At 31.1% G+C, this 21,275-nt stretch overlaps 1 protein-coding gene across 2 annotated transcripts in view; it reads right to left on the minus strand.

Annotated features, from left to right (window-relative positions):
• Positions 1-203: 203 nt before the first annotated feature.
• Positions 204-21,275, minus strand: part of LOC107457263 (retinol dehydrogenase 12) — a 29,188-nt gene continuing 8,116 nt past the window's right edge. For both annotated transcript variants that reach the window (XM_043047594.3, XM_087149792.1), the window contains exons 3-7: positions 13,014-13,253; positions 11,669-11,761; positions 8,134-8,319; positions 5,864-5,973; positions 204-423 (exon numbers count right to left, since the gene is read on the minus strand). In XM_043047594.3, coding sequence (XP_042903528.2) covers positions 232-423; positions 5,864-5,973; positions 8,134-8,319; positions 11,669-11,761; positions 13,014-13,253 — 821 coding nt within the window. In that variant the 3' untranslated portion in view covers positions 204-231. The remainder of the gene's footprint in view (positions 424-5,863; positions 5,974-8,133; positions 8,320-11,668; positions 11,762-13,013; positions 13,254-21,275) is intronic.

A 21,275-nucleotide genomic window follows, 5' to 3' on the forward strand; every position in this document is an offset into this window, starting at 1 on the left:
ACTACGTATATATATCAACAGTGACAATTTAGATAATTGTTACAGCTGATCAGTTAAATCACTTTATCGAATGTACTAAATTGAGGTTCATACTAACATATAGTTTACTAACGATAGACAAAATTTGCTCTCTAAGTGGAAAAGGCAGTATCTTTGGTTTTTTAAACAAAAATTTAAGTTTTTTTTAAATAAAATTTAAAGGCTGCTTTATAAAATTTATTTTATGGCTTTTTATTGTTTTTTACAAAATGATTCTCCAACGATTTTTTCGCTAACTTCAAACAGACGTTTTGCCAGTAATTTGTTCCTTGCCGCTCGTGTCACTGATTTCTTTTTGCAATCAGCGAAATACTTCCCAGTAGTCTTTTCCAACCGAGGATCAACTGCCAGTCGAATTGTAGTTTGAGCACCTTCTTCTGATGTCTAGAAATTGTTTGAAGGAAGAAAAAAAAGAATATAAATTAAGATTAAGCAGAACTATAAATAAAAATTGAATGATAACACTGGGGAACAAGTTTTACTTCTTTATTTGCTTGAGATTTTTTAACAGATACTTTCGTACCGCTAATTTCAAAATAAAAAATTATTTTGCTCATAAGACTACAGATTTTTTGAATGATGTTTTTAGTCTATTTTTAGTTGAAATGTACAGGTTTAAAAATGTTATATACAACAGTGGTCGCAATGCACAATGTTAGATACCAGGGGTTTCCAACTGGCGGCCATCGGAGCCTTTTTTGTTGCCCGCGAACTAAAATATATTATTTGTCACTTTTTGCGAACAATTTTCGTAAAAAAATCTACATGGGTTTAAAATACTTTTCTCGATAATAAAAACCTAATTTCTTCGTTTCTGTGAAATTTAGCATACCAACTGTGCAAAAAAGGCAAACAGTGCAACGGTCTCAGGTTTTGCATCCAAGAAAATATTTATTCAAATACAAAAATAATCGTGTATGCTGCTCTTTTTTTATTTCATTTTTTTTGTATTTTGTGAATATAATTTAGCATGTGTGTATCAGAAATTTTCTCGAAGAAATTCTCCGATTTAACTTTTTGAAACTACTCATTTAGGACGAAAATATTTACACACACATTTGTAAATTTTAAATTTAAATATCTATTCTCAGGTGGCTGCAGCAGACAAACCTCAATTTTCTCATTGAACATTTTGTGTGATACTGTGTAAGTTTTAATACCAACCTTTTTAAAGTTTTATATCTTAACAGTTAGATATCTGTTGCACATTAATTGCTTAATACCAACACATTAGGTATTATACACATATAGGTACACATTAAAGTTATTGTAGCCCGAATTTTTATTATTTATTTAATATTTTTTTAAATATTATTAATAACAATTAAATATTTTTAAAAATATTATTAATAACAATTAAATATTTTTAAAAATCTATTTCTTATTTTAATTTGTAGTTCAATACTTTTGTTTTGTACAACTTGGTAAAAATCTGACAGTAATATTTAATGTTGCTTCAAACATAAAAGAGTCCTACATAAAATTTTGACAAAGTTGCGGCCCGCCATTTGATTTGTGTTTTTAATTGTGGCCCCCGGCCTCATGTAAGTTGGAAACCCCTGTTATATATAACAGTGTTGCGACAAACTTCTAGAGGAATTAGAGCACATCATTAAATTTAAAATTGCGTAGGAACCCCAAAAATATCGTTATACGCTTCTTTGTTATGAACCATTTCTTTAAACTTGTACATTTCGGCAAAAAATATGCTAAAAATGTCATTTAAAAAAAATTTGCAGCTTTGAGATCAAAACTATTTCATACTTGAAATCCCTACAACCAAATATGGCAAGATCAAATATTTGTATTTGGTTGAAATATCCCTAAAATCCCTACAACCAGTGTAATTACACAACACTTATGCTAACCAAACCTTTATTTCATTTCATAACTAATATTCTATTACTCTTTCTTTTATTAGATAATATATGGGACACTCGCAAAATCCGTACCCATCCCCTTGACTGCCCTCAACAAATTTATTCGCTAGTTTTTCTTTTCACCGTGAAGTTACGGAACATAAAATTAATTGTGATTTTGGAATATTGCGTACTGCCGATTAACGTACACAGGTTCCACTCAATTTCTATGGAAATTCAAAGTTTGTCCTGTAGTAATTACGACGCAGCGTAACTTGTGGGATATTTCGTGGGAATGCTAAATCACTCTGATATCTTTCGAAAAAAAAAAGACAACCCCGCATCTTGGCACTATACGAACAAACATATGAGTTTTTAAAACGATTTTTTTTTCTCACAGAATCCTAATTAAAATCTGAACGCTCTATCGAGACGAAAAGCGTTAGAAATTCTGCGATAGCATCGCAATAAGTTCTTCTTGTAGAGATCGGAAAATTATTAAAACTTGCATTGTACTCAAATACCGAGATTCACTTATGATTTGAGTGTTCCAGCTCGTAGGGTAGCTTTATAAACTTGTAAGTTCGGAAGTTTTATTAACTATAAATTCTCTGTGACTATACATTCTGCATGAAGCGGTATAGGCTTTTATATGAAATCGTTAAGGCGTCATGTACGATGTTCTTAATACGATTTGTGCGCACTAAGTTATCAGAATTTTGATTAAGAAATCGTTGATTGATGAAATCGTTAAGGCATCATGTACGGTGTTCTTAATACGATTTGTGCACACTAAGTTATCAGAATTTTGATTAAGATATCGTTGATTGATGAAATCGTTAAGGCGTCATATACGATGTTCTTAATACGATTTGTGCACACTAAGTTATCAGAATTTTGATTAAGAAATCGTGGATTGATGAAATCGTTAAGGCGTCATATACGATGTTCTTAATACGATTTGTGCACACTAAGTTATCAGAATTTTGATCGAAGATAAATTCGATTTGGCGATAAAATGGCGGTAAATTTGTAATATAACAGAAAAGATTGGAACTTGCATTTTCATAAGGCATGTAATTGTGCAGTAGAGGTTTGAATGCTTGGAGAGAGTTCGAAATTTTTATTACAATACTCAACCTCTAACCGACACGAAAACGAATAAAGAAATACGCAGTAATCAAAACTTTTTTCACTCTAATCTTTAAGTAAAAAAAACATTGTAATTTTATATTAAGAGTTTTAGAACACAGGTATTATTTTTGCTCAAATTTTAAGTCCCGGAACTTTACTGTTTATTGAAATTACATACATTTGCAGGCTTGTTTGCTCAATTTAGGCTTATAAGCTTTTGTCAAGTAGAAGGACATATAGAACAATTTAGAGAAGGACATCACGAAGAATACAGGGTTACTGCGGGATTCGAACCCACCACTTCCACGCTTCACACTGCGCTTGGCAGGCGATACCGCTCGGGCGGTAGCTAAATTTAAGTTTTAAATTCATTTTTTGTGTATTTAAACTTTTTTTGCACACCATTACATATAAATGACTTAAAAGTTCATATGCAACTCCACTTTGTTCCAGCTCTCTCGCGGTCAAGCTTTTAAATTGTTGGCAAAATTACCAAAATTTCTCTAAGCTATGGTTTTTAAATGTTATCCCTCTATGCAATATTTTGCAAAAGGTGTAGTAGTTGGCAATGTTTGCAACATTGCCGAAAAATATTGAAAGCTACATTTTTTAACTGTTTACAACTCTATGAAGTATTCTAAAAAAAAAAGCGTAGTTGTTTGCCCCCCTGTTTAAGTCTTAGAGGTTTGCCGATGGGTTTCTGCGGAACCCTAGGGGTCTGTAGAAATTTAAGAGGAGTTCCGAGAATTTGGCCTTTTTTTAACCAGCAATGATTTTTGAAACAAGTAACTATATTTGTATCCAACTAGTAACCCATAATTTATTCAATATTTCGGTTACTTTTATGAAATTATTTAATGGAAATGCCAAGGAAAATATATAGCAAAATTTAAAAATATATACATATTTTCCAACAACTATTTATTAAATAAATCGTGAAAGGGATGCGCATTTTCGAATGAGGCGTTTATCATCAAACTTTTCAATTCAAAGGAAAACTAATTTCAAGAATAAAGAATTAAACTTCACAGATAACCGTTTTCATTGTTCATAGCCTTTTCTGAAAACCATAATTCAGCTTAATTTATTTAATTTCAACTTATGCATACACAAAAGTATATTTTGAACTTGTAGGCGCTCCAGAGCTGCATATTCCACTGCCTGACATTTACAATAATTCTAAGACTGTTATTCAGAAAGCAACAAAAATTTTGATAATTCATATTATATATACATCAATATTCCTTTTTAGTCTTTTTTTGGTCAGCATATTTACAGCAGCTAATAAAACTTTATTTATAAAATCAAACTTCCGTCGAAACAAGCTCGATCATTTAGGGTTCCCTAGCCCCCCCAAAAAATTGGGAACCATTGATTTAATTGATTAAGTTTAGTTCTGAAACTGCTCTAAGTGCAGGGATGCCAACTACTGCGCTTTATACAAACACGGCTGCCAACTTTCTACGCTTTTTGTGAAAATTTATTCTTGTGGTAGCTAAGTTTGTGTTTTAATGTATTATTTTATTCATTTAAACTTATTCTCCACACCACTATATTTAAATGATTTAAAAGTTCATACGCAACGCGGTGATGCTTTTAATCGGTTAACGCCCAGCGTCATATATTTGGACAGTTCCTTTTTTCAAAGACATTCATTGTGGTGGGAAACTTTTTTCAGTATTTTCATTTATCTGGATGAATTAAAAGATTCTCAGATACCACATTGATTTAGTTATTTCTGATTAGATCTAGAATTATAAGGAGCAAGTACCTTTTGATCTATCAATGACTTTTTGAATGCCTTAACAGTAGAAAAGACAATTAATTTCGATAATATATTATACCACTTTTTCCATAAAACCACTTTTTTGTATCATTTTAATTTATAAATTCGGGACAAAACGGGTTAAAATTAACAAAAAATTCTGAAACCTTCGGCTTTTAAATGTCTACCTCTCCATGAAATATTTCTTCAAAAAGCGTAGTAGTTGGCAGGCTTGTATAAAATCAAAAGCCAAAGGTTTCAGAATTTTGAGTAGTCTTGCCATGATTTGAAAAAAATTATTACGCCTTGCAACTGGAACAAAGTATCATTTCATATGAACTTTTGAATCATTTACATGTAGTACAGAGCTGCGAACTTTTTACGCTTTGGGGGCCCATATTTCCACGAATGATAGCTAAGTTAAGTTATATTTCAATGCATGACTCCTTGTTTTGTAAAAGCTTTAGTTTTTAATTGTTTACCATTCTAAAACTGTTTTGCAACAAACGAAGTAGTTGGCAACCCTGGTAGTGGCAAGGATAATAACTTTAAATAAGTATTACTAAACAGAGAACCATACGAAGAAATTAAATCTTTCCAACTACAGAAAGAAATTTTCCCGAAAAACGTAGAAAGTTGGAAGCCCTGAATGTGTTATTTTTAAAACAAATTGAAAGCAAAAACTGTAATATTTTTTTACTTTTATATGTAAATCGAATACCATTTTCAAGCCACGCTGCGATCTCTTTTTTTGACTCGAAAATTAAACTAAAACGCAGTAATCACGATAATGTAAAAAAAAAAAATTTATAAAATCTGAGTCCAAATATCAAATTAGCTATAAGCAATAAAAATTGCACGTATATAGTACGTAAATTTATGAAAAGTGATAGAAATTGCCCACATTAAGTACGTAAATTCATAATAATCAATAAAACTCACACATATAAAGTACGTGAATTCACAACAAGCAATTAAAAATGCGCACATTAAGTACGCAAATTCACAATAAGAAATAAAAATTACACGCGTAAATTCACAGTAAGCAATAAAAATTGTTATTTACTTTGCCAACCACAAAAAACAATATTCTCATTAAAATTGAATATAAACCATCAACTGGAGTCAAGAAATCCGAGTTCACCACACCGGGATGCAATGAATTAACTGTCACTCCTGCCAATAAAGAATTACAAATCTCTGCTTAATATCAAGCAGTCACTTTTAATAATGGTACAATTGCAGAGATGCCATCTGCTCCGGACACGCCTAAATAATTTTTAAAAAACGGTAAATAACTACAAGGTAAATTTTGCATATGTTTGACTATCCTTGCTTGCTTTTTAAAAGGTATAGCATGACATAAGTTTTTGTCTTAACTTGATAGGAGATTCGCTGAAGATAACGTAGTGAATTTTATAAGCCTACGAATTATTTAGAAATAGTGATGGATAAAAATCTACTAAATTGAACTTGTTAAACCAAGAATCACAATTGATAAACTACCACTTCAAAATATATATTTGCTGTCCGGAGAAAGTTGGCATCTCTGTAATTGCTTTAAAAGCACTTACATTTTTATCGAATTTATATTATGGCAAATGTGAAGCTGATACATTATTGAATATCATACCTGCCAACTTTCACTCTTTCTGAGAATGGATTTTCAGAGTGGTTGTAAAACAATAAATGAAAAACAATCTGACTCAAAAATATTTTTGTATTTTGATCCCGTTGAAATTCGCTTGAGCAAAGATTATTATGCTTTTATATATTTATTGTAATTATTTATATGTAGTGGTGGTCAAACTCATTTATAATTATCATTATAAATCAAAAAGTTAATTGGAATAACATGAGTATTGCTACCAATTTAAATATGAAAATAAAATCTTCCTGAAAATCCGGAAGAGTTGGCAGGTATGGAATATGTCTTTAAAGATATGAATAATTACTGGTAGAAACATGCATTCCATATAAACATTTATTGAAATACAGTATATCTCCGTGCATAAGTCGATCCAATGAGTAAACCGACCTCAAAATTTTGATAACGAGATAGGAAATGGTCTCGTTTATCAGTCGACCGCTTAAAAAAAAAAAAAAAAAAAAAAATCCAAAAAATTTTTTTAAAAAATTATTAAGTCTAAATAATTTTCTTCAATTTAAAGATATCTCACATTGGATATAATACATTTGCCTTCAAATACAAATTATTGAATCCTACATAGATGATGTTCCGAAATCTTATAAGGAGTAGGTTTTTTTTTAAAAAATTTCTAAATTAATTTCGAAATTTGTGATTTGAAAATGTCCCCCATGGAAAGCCTCTGTTTTGGAGAATCAGCCATGTACGGTGAAACCTCTCGGGAGCTGTTTTACTGTAGAATGGATCACTCTCCATTCCACAGTAAAATGGTCGTTGGTGGAGGTTGGCCGCTCTTAGAGATTACCTCCTTTGACTTCAAAATTGTTATCGAAAGTACGTGAGTTTAATTTTAGTCAGTGTCATTTTCTTGATGAGAAAATTCATCTTTAGTTGGCGTCCCTGAAAAGACGGAGCAATGAATAAAATTTAGCGTCAATAACAATCCTCCCAACTGATAAAAATATATGCAAAAACAATTATAAATGATTAAGCTATTTTAAATAAATAAAAAAAATTATGTTTTTTGTTTACGTTTGCATTTAATTTCATATCATAAAAATTTGTTAGTTTTAAAAGAAGAGAGGAGGTTTGTTTGAGATGCTTGCTTTTTCTAAAAAAAAACTTTTTTTTCTCTAATTTAACGTTTATATAGGTTATAACCTATAAGTAAATCATCGTCTTTACTGCACTCTGACTACAACATGAGGTTGTATGCTCAAAAGGAGCTCTCTAAATAAGAGCGTCTCACAAATAATTCGAATGTATTTTAATCCACTTATTTGTTTTGTTAATTTCTTTTTTATATATTTTTTTGGGCTTCTTTATTTGACTTCTTCCACGTTCGGTGCAGTTGCTTGCCCGGTAGCTGGGAGTAATGGTCTCTCCTAAAGGTTTTCTTCAACATAAAGTCTATGGGAAAAATTCTGCTCCTCTCAAAAGTGGTCGTAAATAGAGGTGGTCGCTACACAGAGGTGGTCGCTACATAGAGGTGGTCTTTCCGGGAGGTTTCACTGTATTTTACTTGAAAAATAACATATAGTAGTGCTCGTAGTGGTAAAAAAGGTATTAAATAATTGAATTTCGTTTTTCTATTGTTACCATTTTTGTTTTTAAATTTTAAGGCCAGTGTGAATTCTGTTATAGATTTAAATACTAGGAGTGCATGAGAGAGTTTTAATTATACTAACCTGATCCTTGAAGTCTATCAGCCAATTCAGCAGTAAATAAGACGTTTGCCAACTTAGTGTTTCCATAAACATAAATCGAATTCAATCCTTTTTTGTTGCTCAGGTCTTCGATGTCTAACCTCTGGTAACGATGGGCTTCAGAAGACACGTTGATTATTCTGCTGGGTGAACTACGCTTCAGCAAATCTGCAGAAAAGTATTAATTGTCACTCTTTTAGTTTATTCGATTGAAACAAATTAATCTTGAAAAAAAAAACTGTAAAAAAATCTTTACAACCAGTATACTCACAACAATATCATGTAGAACAGTAATAATTTTAGTTTAGTTACCAATGACCGCCGTTATATACCGCCGTTGAACAGCCGACCCGATTTTTTGGGTTTACTACCACTAATGCTCAATTCCGTAGTCTTGTAATTTTAAGCCCAATCCAGAATACAAGGAAACTCCTGGATCAATCATTGGGAGAATATTGCCTTCATGGAGGTTTTTTTGATGTTACTAACCCGCAATTGCGTTACATGGAGAGGAAAACTTCAAAAACCTCCCACGCTTAGTCTGACTGCAAGGGGGGCTCTAAGTGTATTTTACATCAGCACTGTGGTCGGTACAAGCTGAATGCGGAATTCGTATCGGCCAGCCATGGCTGGGTTTCGAATCCGGTTCACCTCATTGGAAAACGAACGCTCTATACCCAGAGCCATCACGGTTCAACAATTAAAATTTAAACTATTTTAGCTTTTAGAGTTAATTTTATTTCTAGTAGAAAAGCCATATTCAGCTATTTCTCACTTCGCACTTAAAAAAAATAGAATGCCAAAGGAAAAATTGAATTAACCCCATGCAGAGCCATTGTTTTCAGTATAAAATATTTTTGGAATATGTAAAATATTTTCGTGACTGAGTTTGATTTATAAAATGAAATTCATTTAGTTTATTATCTGAAACTAATTTGATTTTAAGAGCATTCTTTTTTCTTCTTCTTTTTTTGTGGGAAGGTGAGTGGTATTTTAAGCGTTATACTAACTGTAAAGAGTTAGTCATTAACTTAAACTTATGAGCTTTACTATAACTGTTTTTACAAATTCTGAGTTTATAACTACAAATAAACTCGATGAGAAACGACCAAATGAGAAAACGCATAGCGTACTCGAGAAAGTAGCTGTCCAGTGTTTGGCTTTTCTCTTGATTCCTCGCAAACCTTTACTCTAACCTACATTTATATAAACACTCTATGGTTTTTTTTTTTTTTTTTTGTGTATTTTCTGCAGCTGTCAGTAGATGGCCACACAAATCCTAGGTGGAAAAATAACTTCCCATCGTGATTTAATATTTAATAAAATTGGTGGGAAATATACTTCCCATGCCTGATGAAGTGCTAAATCAAAGAATAAAAACCTTTGTCATTAAGATAATCTGAAGTTGAGTCTATCGTGCATCTCCAATTAACTCTTTGAAGCGAAAATTTTATTAAGCATATTTTTCATTTTTTTTCTTCATTGTTTTATGTTAATTTAGGTAAAAATAAGGGGAAATATATTTAGTATTTTAATAATTTATTATTATGAAATGCAACGTGAAACGCCGCTATCTTTTTCTCGTTAAAAGTAAAATCTTCCAAATACGGCTCACTTCCACACAATAATTTTTCAAATTTGCACTTATTTGTAATTATTTAGATCTAAGAGAAACAGTTATTCAGTATTGAAATTTCTTTAATTTGCTATAACAATTGATACATTTTTAAATATGAGTGGAAACAAATTATCACATTACTTTTTTTTGGATTTTATATTTTAGTACAATTATAATTCCGAGAATGGAACAGATTTTTTTAGTGATTAGTAGACTGTTTTTTATTACATATTAAAAAATACTAAAATTTGTTTTTGCTTGTAATTAGATCGGCAGAAAAAAATATATAAAAAAGATACCGGTGTCCCATCTGCGCCAAACTGCTAAGTTTGAAATTCATGGTTTAAGCACCATAGTCTATGTTATTTATATTTCTACACTAAGTCAAAATATATTTCTCTGTTGAAAGTTCTTAGCACCTTTTTTTAAGGTTTAAACATATTAAGTTTTCTCGAACATTCATTCCTTATAATAAGGGCAACAGAAAGCCGCCATTTATAAGAATCCCAGTTATCTCAATTGAGCAATTGGTTTCATGACTAAAACTTGTATAAAATGCCTGTTCGCTAATGCAGAGATTTAACACTAAAAAAGATTTATCACGTTCACATAACATCCAGCACGTTAACATACATATGTTCAACTCAATTACCACAGTACAATCTTGACTGTTACTGTCAACAGTCTATTACTGTTAGCATTGATTGGAAAAACAACATTATTTTCGCAGTTTGCAACTACTTTGTTACAAATGTAATTAATTGCAACTACTTTTTTTAAATGTAGTGACTGTAAACTACTTTTAAAATGTAATAATGAACTTTGCTGGTGAAATTAATTTACATCCATGTTCAAAATTGTTATGAATAAGAAATTGATTTACATTAAAAGAAAGGAACTAATTCAGAAACATTTATTCATGTATACTTGAGCCGGTTTGTAATTCCAAAACATTTTCTTCGAATTTGCTCATTTAACATTCAACTTTTTACGTCTTTTACGACAGCGAATATTTAATTCAAGAAGAACGAAATTATCAAATACTTACAATTTTTCAATTGTTTAATGCTCTTTTAAATCCCCTAAGAAATTTAGAATATCGGAAATATGTCCCCTTCCTTTGAAATAACATCAATGTTTCACAAGTGTGCATTCGCATGTGAAAGTGCGTTCAAAGGTATTAATTATCTATTTTTCGTAATGGCTAGTTTAAATAGTTATACATGATGTAATTTAATTTCTGTTAAAGCTCAGATGCAGCCACAGGATCATTTTTAATGTATCCATTGACGGACCCGCGAAGATTTTTGCCCATCAAATTCAAAAATTTAGTTGCGTTAGAACCGTGTCTCTTTTCTCAATTAATGTTAAAAGTAGTTGCCCAGAATAGCTACATACTATTGGGGTTTTTTTTGTATTGCACAACTTACTACACTACTTTTTTAAAAAATAAAGTAGCACATTACTCTACAAACTATTAAAAAAGTAGAGACTACAGTAGTTCCACTACTTTTAATGCGCTACATCCGACCACTGACTGTTGGTTTGGTGAGCAATGTTTTTTTTAAATTACATGCAGGGCTACCGACTTAGGTGCCAACTGCCAAATATACATCCAGGGTAACGGCGATGTTCCAGCCCGCTAACTCCACGCTTTGCACAGCGTTTGGTGGGTGACACCGCTTGACCAGGGGGCTGCATCCAAGTGACGTTGCATATGATATGAACTTTTAAATCATTTACATGTAGTAATGTGGAAATAAAGTTTGAATGAATAAAAAATAACACATTGCAACATAAACTTCAATACCACTGGAATAAATTTTTACAACGAGAGTAGATGGTTGGCAGCCCTGCCTAAAGCATGAATTGAAAGAAAAGAAGAGAAAATGTTCTTACCTAAAAGTAAAAGCGTCAAAAGAAAGTGTCCCAAATGATTAGACTGCATCGTGTTTTCGCAACCATCTTCTGTCAGCTTTCGATTTTTTAATCCTTTAAAAATGAAAAACAAATGTTTTTTTATTCTATATTTCAAACCTATCAAAAGTATTTATTTAATTCAAAAAATAAATTGAAACAAATGATTTTAGATTTGCAATCTAAAAGCTCTTACACAATCAAAGGTTATAATAATCCAACGTTATAATTGCATGTACATAGTCGCATCTTTATCTTTAAAACTTTGAACATTATTATTATTTAACAAAATGAGAATCTTTAATTACGTTCTTAACAAACTGCGGTATCCATGAGGGTAGAATCTTGCAATTTCGCCCTCAAAAGTCTCTGCTAGAGCTTCATACTTTGTGACTATGCAAGTTTAAATTGTTCTTGGCATGCAAAATTTATCGCTTAGTAAAATTTGTGGTCAATCTGACTAACTGGTGCACTCGATATCATTTGGAGCTACGAACCTAATAAAAGTTCTAATTTTAACTGATTCTTCACCGTTAAAAGCAGAAATTACCGCCATGGGAAAAATTATATAAGCAAGTATGTAGGTAGGTACTTTATTTTCGTCTCGTCACACTAAAGCTGAACAATGGGCTATCGACGACAGTTTGTGAAGCATTCCTGAGGAGGATCTGAAGACATGCCATCCCAATTTTGATCCTCTGGATGACTCCCCCACTTTGCTATCCCGACTGTCTGGGAAGCATTCCTGAGGATGATCTGAAGACATGCCATCCCAATTTTGATCCTCTGGATGACTCCCCCACTTTGCTATCCCGACTGTCTGGGAAGCATTCCTGAGGATGATCTGAAGACATGCCATCACAATTTTGTTCCTCTGCAGAGGGGATCTCTTCTCCACTTTAGTAGTCTGACGGTCTTCGAAGCATTCCTGAGGATGATCTGAAGACATGCCATCCCAATTTTAATCCTCTGCAAAGGGGATCTCTCCTCCACTTTGGTAGTCTGGCTGTCGGGGAAGCATTCCTGAGAATTATCTGAAGACATGCCATCCCAATTTTAATCCACTGCAGAGTGGATGAATCCTCCACTTTGGTAGCTGAATCATCTGAGCTAATTAAAATTAATTAATAGCTCAACTATTTTATGATAAAATAACAGCTATAATTCGTACGTAAATATTACTCTATAATATAAAATACTATACTAGTATGCAAATAAGTACTAAATATATAAAATTCTGAACAAACTTGTTAATAAAAAAAGAAAAAAATTAGAACATGCAAAAGTGTTATAAACAAAGTTTATAAAATTAAAATTAATAACCTACCTGCTATGCCGGCATTATTGATTAAAACGTGTAATTTTTCTTCAGTTTCCAATACACTTTTTGCACATGCTCTTACAGATGCAAAAGAAGTCAAATCTAAAACCTTGACAAACACGTTCTGATTTCCAGTGGTCTTTTTTATCTCTTCGGCCACTTTATTAGCTTTTTCAACATTTCTACAAGCGAGCAGCACACGAGCGTTTCTTCTTGCCATATCCATAGCGGTCATTTTACCAATACCTAATTTTAAAAGAGAAAATATTTCCATGAGGCAGGATAAAAGACTGGCTCATTAAGAGACAACACATATAGCTAAAATGAAAAATTATCCAATCTAATCATACTTTTCTTCCTTGTAGCGCATTACTGCCACTAAATAAGACATTTTATTACATACTAAAAATAAATTTTCAAATTAAAATGTAAAGTAAAAAGTAATTTTAATACATTATTGCTCACCATAATGAGCCACGATAGCTCAGTGGTTAAGGCACTAAACTGTCATTGGAAAAAACTATAACTCGATCCCGGATGTCGGTCTATAGGACACCCTGCTTTAAAACGATAGATACCAGCTTGAATGAGGGAAAAAAGCACCTTGATTCAAATGCCACAATGCCAACGGTCAGGAAGAAGTGACCCAGGTTCGAAACCCAGCAGTAACTGCTTGATACGAATACTTTTCCCGGCTCACTCCGATCACATTACTGACATAAAATACCCCCAATAGTAGACGAATCATGGGTTAGAGTCATCTTGCCGTCTGGTTTACCATGAGAGATTTTCATGGTTTTTCTTTTTAGGTAACGTAAATACAGATTAGTTCCATTAAAATGTCCTCCACAAAAGCTGGTTGGTCGTATGCTTTATCCAGGAGTATCTTGCCTTCTGGATTGTGTTCAAAATTACAAGGCTTCTAAATTGAGTATTCGAAAACACAGAATTGGATCGGCTGCTCAACGCCAGTTACGAAATAAAAATAAAATCGTGAGGAAATTGTGGAGCCATAATCTTCTCTGGCCCATAGCGAAAATGCTTTTTGTTCACCACAATCAGCAGTTAATCAATGTGTGTGTATATATATATATATATATATATATATATATATATATATATATATATATATATATATATATATATATATATATATATATACAGGGTGTTCACTCAGTTAAACGTTTCAGAACTTCTAAGAGGGGTAGGGGGCATCCTGACGACTTGAAATCATATAGCAATGTGGGGTCGAAAATGCTTTCCTGAAGCGGTGACGTACAGTCCGCAAAAAAAAAAAGATATCACCCTGAATAACTTTCGTTCTAATGATCGGATTTTCACGAACTAAGTGTGAATCTTAATGGTTCCTGGGGGTGACCTCAAATATGCTAATTAATTAGTCCTAACTATTAATTAAGTTACGAAATCAGACACAAAAACGTACTTTCTCTGAATAAACATATATTTTTTCTTACATATTTGGATTCTTAACCTTCAAAATATAGGGGGTAGCCGCAATCTGGGAAATATGGTCCCCATAGTTTGGTCAGGAGAGCGATCCAAAGTTCGTACCCCTTAATGTTAATTTCACTTTTTACGTTTTTAGTCATATTTTAAGAACTAATAAAGCAATTCGAAGAAAATTTCACCCAGTCATAGAACTCATTTAACCAAAGATAATTTCACGAAAAAAATAATTTTTAATAATTGTTAATTATTTTTTTATTATTTAATTAAATTAAGGATGAAAAATTTTTGAATTATAAGGTATGAATTTTTTTATACCATATTAATCTACATATTTTTCAATTGAAAAATCTAAAGTTTCAACTGTTTTTATTTATTAGAAGCTGAGAAAAAATTAAAATTAATTATTTTTAAAAAATAATTTGGCGACAATGAAGAAATGATTAAATGGGGCGATTAATATTAAAATGTGATAAACTTGCGAGGAACTTGACTTCGCGCGCTTAGCATAAAATTTCATTCATATTTTTTTCGCTAATAATCGTTTGCTTATCTTTTCATTTTTATTTTTTTAAGCTATAAAATACGATGTTTCCTTTTTAGTCGTCTAAAATTCTATTTGCAATTTAGTAAAGAAATTTGAATAAAACATTTTATTGAATAAAATGCATTTTATTCAGAGAATGTGGAGTTTTATAAAAGCATGCTTCTGATAGAATATGATTATACAACAGATTGTGCTTCTTTAATGTGATTATTTTTTATTTTTTAGTTTTTTTTTCTCAATAACTGATAAAATTTCAATAATATACATACGAATGAATAAATTTGGAATAAAATATTCATAATTTTCTTCAATATATATTTTATGAATATTAATAAAAATACGTAGTCAACATTTTTAAGCATCTCTCACAACATCGCAAATTTCTCAAAATCTTATAGGGTAAACTAACCAGTGAAGGAATACTTAAGCTTAGCTTGTCTTTAAAAAAAATCATAAAAATTTCAAAATTTGTAATTTTAGCTAAATGACGTATTTGTTATTAAATGCATGTCGACATATTTGTTATTAAATGCAAATTATGTAAAAAAAATTTAGATAACTTACATAATATTGTTTTAAGCTTTTGGTGGTTTAAATAATAAGTAGTAAGATAACCAAGTGAAGGAACAGTTCTTAAATTGAATAAACACTAAATTTTCCAGTGAATGAACACTTAATTTTGAGAATGCTTGATGCTCGTTAGGAATCCTTCGGTCACACAGATATCTGTCGCCCTGTAGATGCCTGAATTGACGGCTGTTAACACAGGCGGGCATTAGGAAAAAAAATTCTTTTAAGTTTTCGTGCCCCCATTTCAGTATCTTAAGGGCCTTACGAGCTCTGTTTAAAAAGAGAGTATATATATATATATATATATATATATATATATATATATATATATATATATATATATATATATATATATATATATATATATATATATATATATATATATATATATATATATATATATATATATATATATATATATATATATATATATATATATATATATATATATATAAATATAAGAAAACAAAAATAATCATAGTAGCAGTATTTGGTGGTAAATGTAGCTTATCGTAATTGAAGAATATACTGTGCGACATTTTATGGTGAATTTGCGAACGTAAGTTTCAAAATGTATCGAAACATGTGGATGCTATTTGCTGATCATCTTTATCCAAAGAAAACCATGTAACGTAAATATCTAGCAAAATGAAGCAATTTTTTAAACAATGAATCATACAATATGCAACATATTATTTCAATATCTTATTCTTAAACATAACATATTTCAATGTTTTTAAAATGCCACTAAACATTCAGCAATTCATTGAGTTATAGAAAAAAGAAATATCGTAAATTATCGAAAACCTTGTGAATGTGCATTAGAATTACTATACAATCTACATTTTATTTTTCAAGCACTTTTTTTTCTTCAAACTTTCAAGCCTAGAAGACTCGATTAAAGCTGTAAAAATCTCTATCCCTAAAATTTTGTATATAGCTATTATAAGTTACGTTAATTTGATTTTAGTATGAAATCCTCGAATAAACATAGCAAAAATAGCATAATCTAAATAATATCAGATAAAAACTTATAAATCGATTCAAATTTTCTTTTCAAAGGAGATTAAAATAATTTTTTTTTTCTTTGCTTTTTGGACATAAATAAACTTAAAAATTGTCTATTGCCTAGAAACTTCGAGATGTTTTCTATTAACTATTAATTAAACCTCTCAGAGCAATCACAAAACATTATTTCAATTTTTTTACAGTCAGAAATTGGTTGCCTAGCAACCTAGTAAAATTAAGCGTTTCTCTTTTGAATCAGTCAATGGGTTATCTTAAAATATTTATTTGCGCAGGCGACTTTTTTTGGCGGTTTTCTGGACTATCGCCAAATATATAAACCTTTATTGCAACCCAATTTACGACCCAATTGTTTTAAAATTTTGTCTACCCCCCCTAATTCAAGTGTCTAGATTCCAAATATGTAAAAAAAAATATATGTTTATTCAGAGAAAGTACGTTTTTGTGTCTGATTTCGTAACTTAATTAATAGTTAGCACTAATTAATTAACATATTTGAGGTCACCCCCAGGAACCATTAAGATTGACACTTAGTTCGTGAAAATCGGATCATTAGAACGAAAGTTATTCAGGGTGATATCTTTTTTTTTTTGCTGACTGTACACAGAAGCACCATAAAGAAAAGAGACCTATAATAATACATTGAAAAAACTATATTGTACATGGGCCAAAGTAAGTGTTTGAAGTTTCTGCCACCGGCTACAATGTACACCTCACATCTCCGTCGCATGGACATTCGAACATTCTGCAATACTCCAGGCATATCTCGCAGGCAGCTACTGCGATTCTTGCAACCAGCATTATCAACAGGGGTGTCATAAACCAGTGTTTTCATATGACTCCAGAAATCAAGGCATGATAGATCGGGTGACCGAGGATGCCATATAATTTTTTCAATTTATTATTATAGCGATTTTTCACTTACGGTCTCTTTTCTTTATGGTGCTTCTGTGTACGTCACCGCTTCAGGAAAGCATTTTCGACCCCACATTGCTATATGATTTCAAGTCGTCAGGATGCCCCCTACCCCTCTTAGAAGTTCTGAAACGCTTAACTGAGACACCCTGTATATATATATATATATATATATATATATATATATATATATATATATATATATATATATATATATATATATATATATATATATATATATATATATATATAGATAGATAGATAGATAGATAGATAGATAGATAGATAGATAGATAGATAGATAGATAGATAGATTTGAAATATCCTGCTCAAGGAATTATTGATAAAATGAGAGAAAAATAGGAAAGGAACTTTAATTTTACGTAATTCTATTTTTACACTGAACACCTTACTTTCATTTTTCACCTGCCGCAAAACGGCAGGAGACTAGCTTCAAATCCAAATGATTTGTATAAAAATTAATATTAACTAACCCTTAAAAATCCTCTCTCATCAATTTTGGAAAACAGATTTGTTTATTTATTTTATTTCTGTTCTTAACAAGAGCTCTTAGTGAGAAATTTGAATTTAGCTGTAGTATAATACCTGTCAACTTCTAGTCTAAAGAAAGATAAATTTCTCCAGTAGTGGTAAAATCAAAGTTAAATAGTAATCACATGCAAAAAGATATTTTTAATTATTGTAATTAAATTAATTGTAATTATTGTAATGTAAGAGCGTAAACATACCATCATATGACTAATAAATGCTGCATCTAATAAATGTTTCTTAAATAATGCAGAGATACCAACAGTGCCGTAACTTCACCCCTCGGGGCCCTGGGGCAAAAATTTTTGGCAGAGGCCCTTTCAAAAACTTTCAGTACTCCATCTCTAATCGTCATTTTAGCTATTTATGTATTATGTTAGCGAATATGTTTATGAAAACAAGTTATTTGTTCGCATATAAATTGGTTAAAAAACATTGTAAGTTTTCCACATGGCAAAATACAAAATTTCAGCGAAATCGATTAATCCTGAGAAATTAAATTTTAAAAAAGTCGTACTTATAAAATTCAATTTCTCGAGAACTAATCAACCAATTTCGCTCAAATTTTGTATTTTCCATGTGGAATTAGATACTTTAAAATGATACAAAAAGAAAATATGCCTTACGATTTAAAAGTTTTCAGACTATTATTGTCCCGTAGTGGACTGATCGTTAAAACACGGTTCCCAGCAGATCACCGAAGTCAAGCATCACTGACTGCTGTCAGTGTGTGGGTGTGCGACCACTTGGATCAGTCTGCGTAGGGACCGAGGGTGTGCAGTATTGGTCCTCGTTAAACTGTTCTACCATAAAGTGCTCGACTTCGCGTGCAGGTCACCGGGCTACCGAAGCGGGGGTGCCACCCCCTCTGCAGAGGATCAAACCTCAAGGGATGTTTCCCAGACCGTCGCCAATAGCCTATTGTGCAGCAGTAGTGCGACGTAAATGATCAACAACATCAGACTATTATTAAATAATAAATATTTACTAAAAGTTATTTTTTGCATGGAATTATCTTTAGATAAAAGAATTTTATAATAGTGTGCAAAAATTTTTCAATTCCCTTAACATTTGGGGGTCCAAACTTTGGATAGCTCACCCGACCCAACTATTGGGACCATATTTCCCAGATTACAGCTACCTCCTATATTACGGGGGTTAGAAAATCAAATCTGTTGAACTGGAAAGTATGTTTTTGTGTCTCATTGCGTAACTTAAAATAAAATATCGTGCACTAATTAATTTGCATATTTGAAGTCACACCCTCGAATTATTAAGATGGAGCCCTAGAACGTGAAGATCCGATCATTAAATCAAAAGTTATTCTAGGTGGTACGTTTTTGGTTCACTGCACGTAAATGTTACCAATTTACGGCATCTCACCTAGGAAATATGACTGGGGGGGGGAAAGCTATTCATGTTGTCTCCTCTCGTCCCCCATGTCCACAGTAGCCTCCTTTTCCTCTAAATATAATGCTAATCATAAAATACCAATTTTATAAACCTGTTGAATCCGGTTACTATACCGTTAGGAAGGTCTTTTCAAGACAAAATCATTATAATAATTAAAATTATTTTTTAGTTTCAAATCTAAAAGTTTTTGATCGCGTTATGGAAACTGAAGGAAATTATAGACTTTTTTTTCTATCGGCACATGTATCCACTATCCACATTTTAAGAAGTCCTAATTGAAAAAATATACAGAAATTTTTTCTCTATTATATACATCGATTAACAAAAAACAAAGTTGCTTTACTCCAATATGGACAGGTCCTTAGAAAATATAGCTACATTTTGAAAAGAATTCGTTCTTAAATATTTGGTCTATGTATTCATGACGCCATGCAATCATATCGCTGGTTCAAAACTAAAACGACACTTCTGCACCCACTTCTCATTCAAATAACATGAGAAGATAGTGCAGAAGTGTCGTTTTAGTTTTGAACCAACGATATGTGGCAAAATTATGACAAAGAGTAATAGTTTTTTTTCTTCTTTTTTTTTTATGAAAGAAAAATGAGAAAAATCCAAAGCTAGATTTCTAAGCTAATGTTCATAGCTTTTTTATTAAATTAAATGCTTTTTTTTATTAAATTAAATATGATTTTTTAATATAAAATAAAGATTGCATTTAATTTTTTAATGGAAACAAAGTTGTTAAAAACCCTAAAAATTCGAAGTTCCAATTAAAAAAATTTAAAGGTCTTAATAATTTCAAAAATATAAAATAAGAACAAAATCCATGCACACAATAAACAGTAAAATTATCAATTAAAGTACTATACAAATAAAATTTTATATACGAACATAAAAAAATGCAATTTTTATGTTACCATTCTTATAAAAGAATTCTAACAGTATATAAATATAAAATTTAAATGTATTTTAATGCAAACATTTACTTACCTCCTTACAAATAAATTTACATTTGGTTTTCTTGTTTTCCAAGGAAAAAATTTATTAAGAATGGGAATTATTGATATCACGATTTATGTTTGAAAAAATGAAGTTGTAAATAATTTTAAAAACTCTTAATTAAAGTTAAATTTTAATTTCAAAATCTAAACAAAACAAAAGGTAACAGAAAATTTATATCTGAATTAAAAATGGTTAATTTAAATGACGCAATTAAATGAGTTAAAAACTGGAATTTAACTGCAACGTTTTACGCTTGTCTCAGAAATCTCTTGACAAAATGACCTAAGTAAATGTTAACAAGAGTCATCCCCTTGGATTCCTTAAAAGCTTACATCTGTTTTCCTAGAACATCTTGATAATTGCTAGTTTAAGACAACTTGAGGGACATATAGATGGTACTGTAAATATAGGACATTTTATAAGAGCACAAAAGAGCCCAGGGTCATAAAAATGACTAAGGCAATTTAAAGAAGGAAAAGTCATTTTCCCATGGTGTAAAAGGAGATGGCTATCTTTTGAGGAGTCAGATAACTGTGGGTCAACTCTGTGGATGGTAAGAAGGTTTTAACACCTTCATACCACCCACAGTCAAAAGATGCTTTCAAATATATCTATTAGTTGCAGGGTAGAATGCATTTTTCAGGATGCAAAGCAGTGGTGCTTATTTTAGTTTTCTAAACACTTGTTATGTTTTTTTATGATGTGCTCCTCTTCTCTTTTCGTGTTTTTGTTTTAAATTTTTTTAATAAATTAAAAGTTGTAATATGTAGAAAAAA

The sequence above is a fragment of the Parasteatoda tepidariorum genome, chromosome 8 (genome assembly GCF_982258835.1).
Source record: "Parasteatoda tepidariorum strain Cologne lab strain chromosome 8, Ptep-v5.0, whole genome shotgun sequence".
NCBI classification, from domain to species: domain Eukaryota; kingdom Metazoa; phylum Arthropoda; class Arachnida; order Araneae; family Theridiidae; genus Parasteatoda; species Parasteatoda tepidariorum.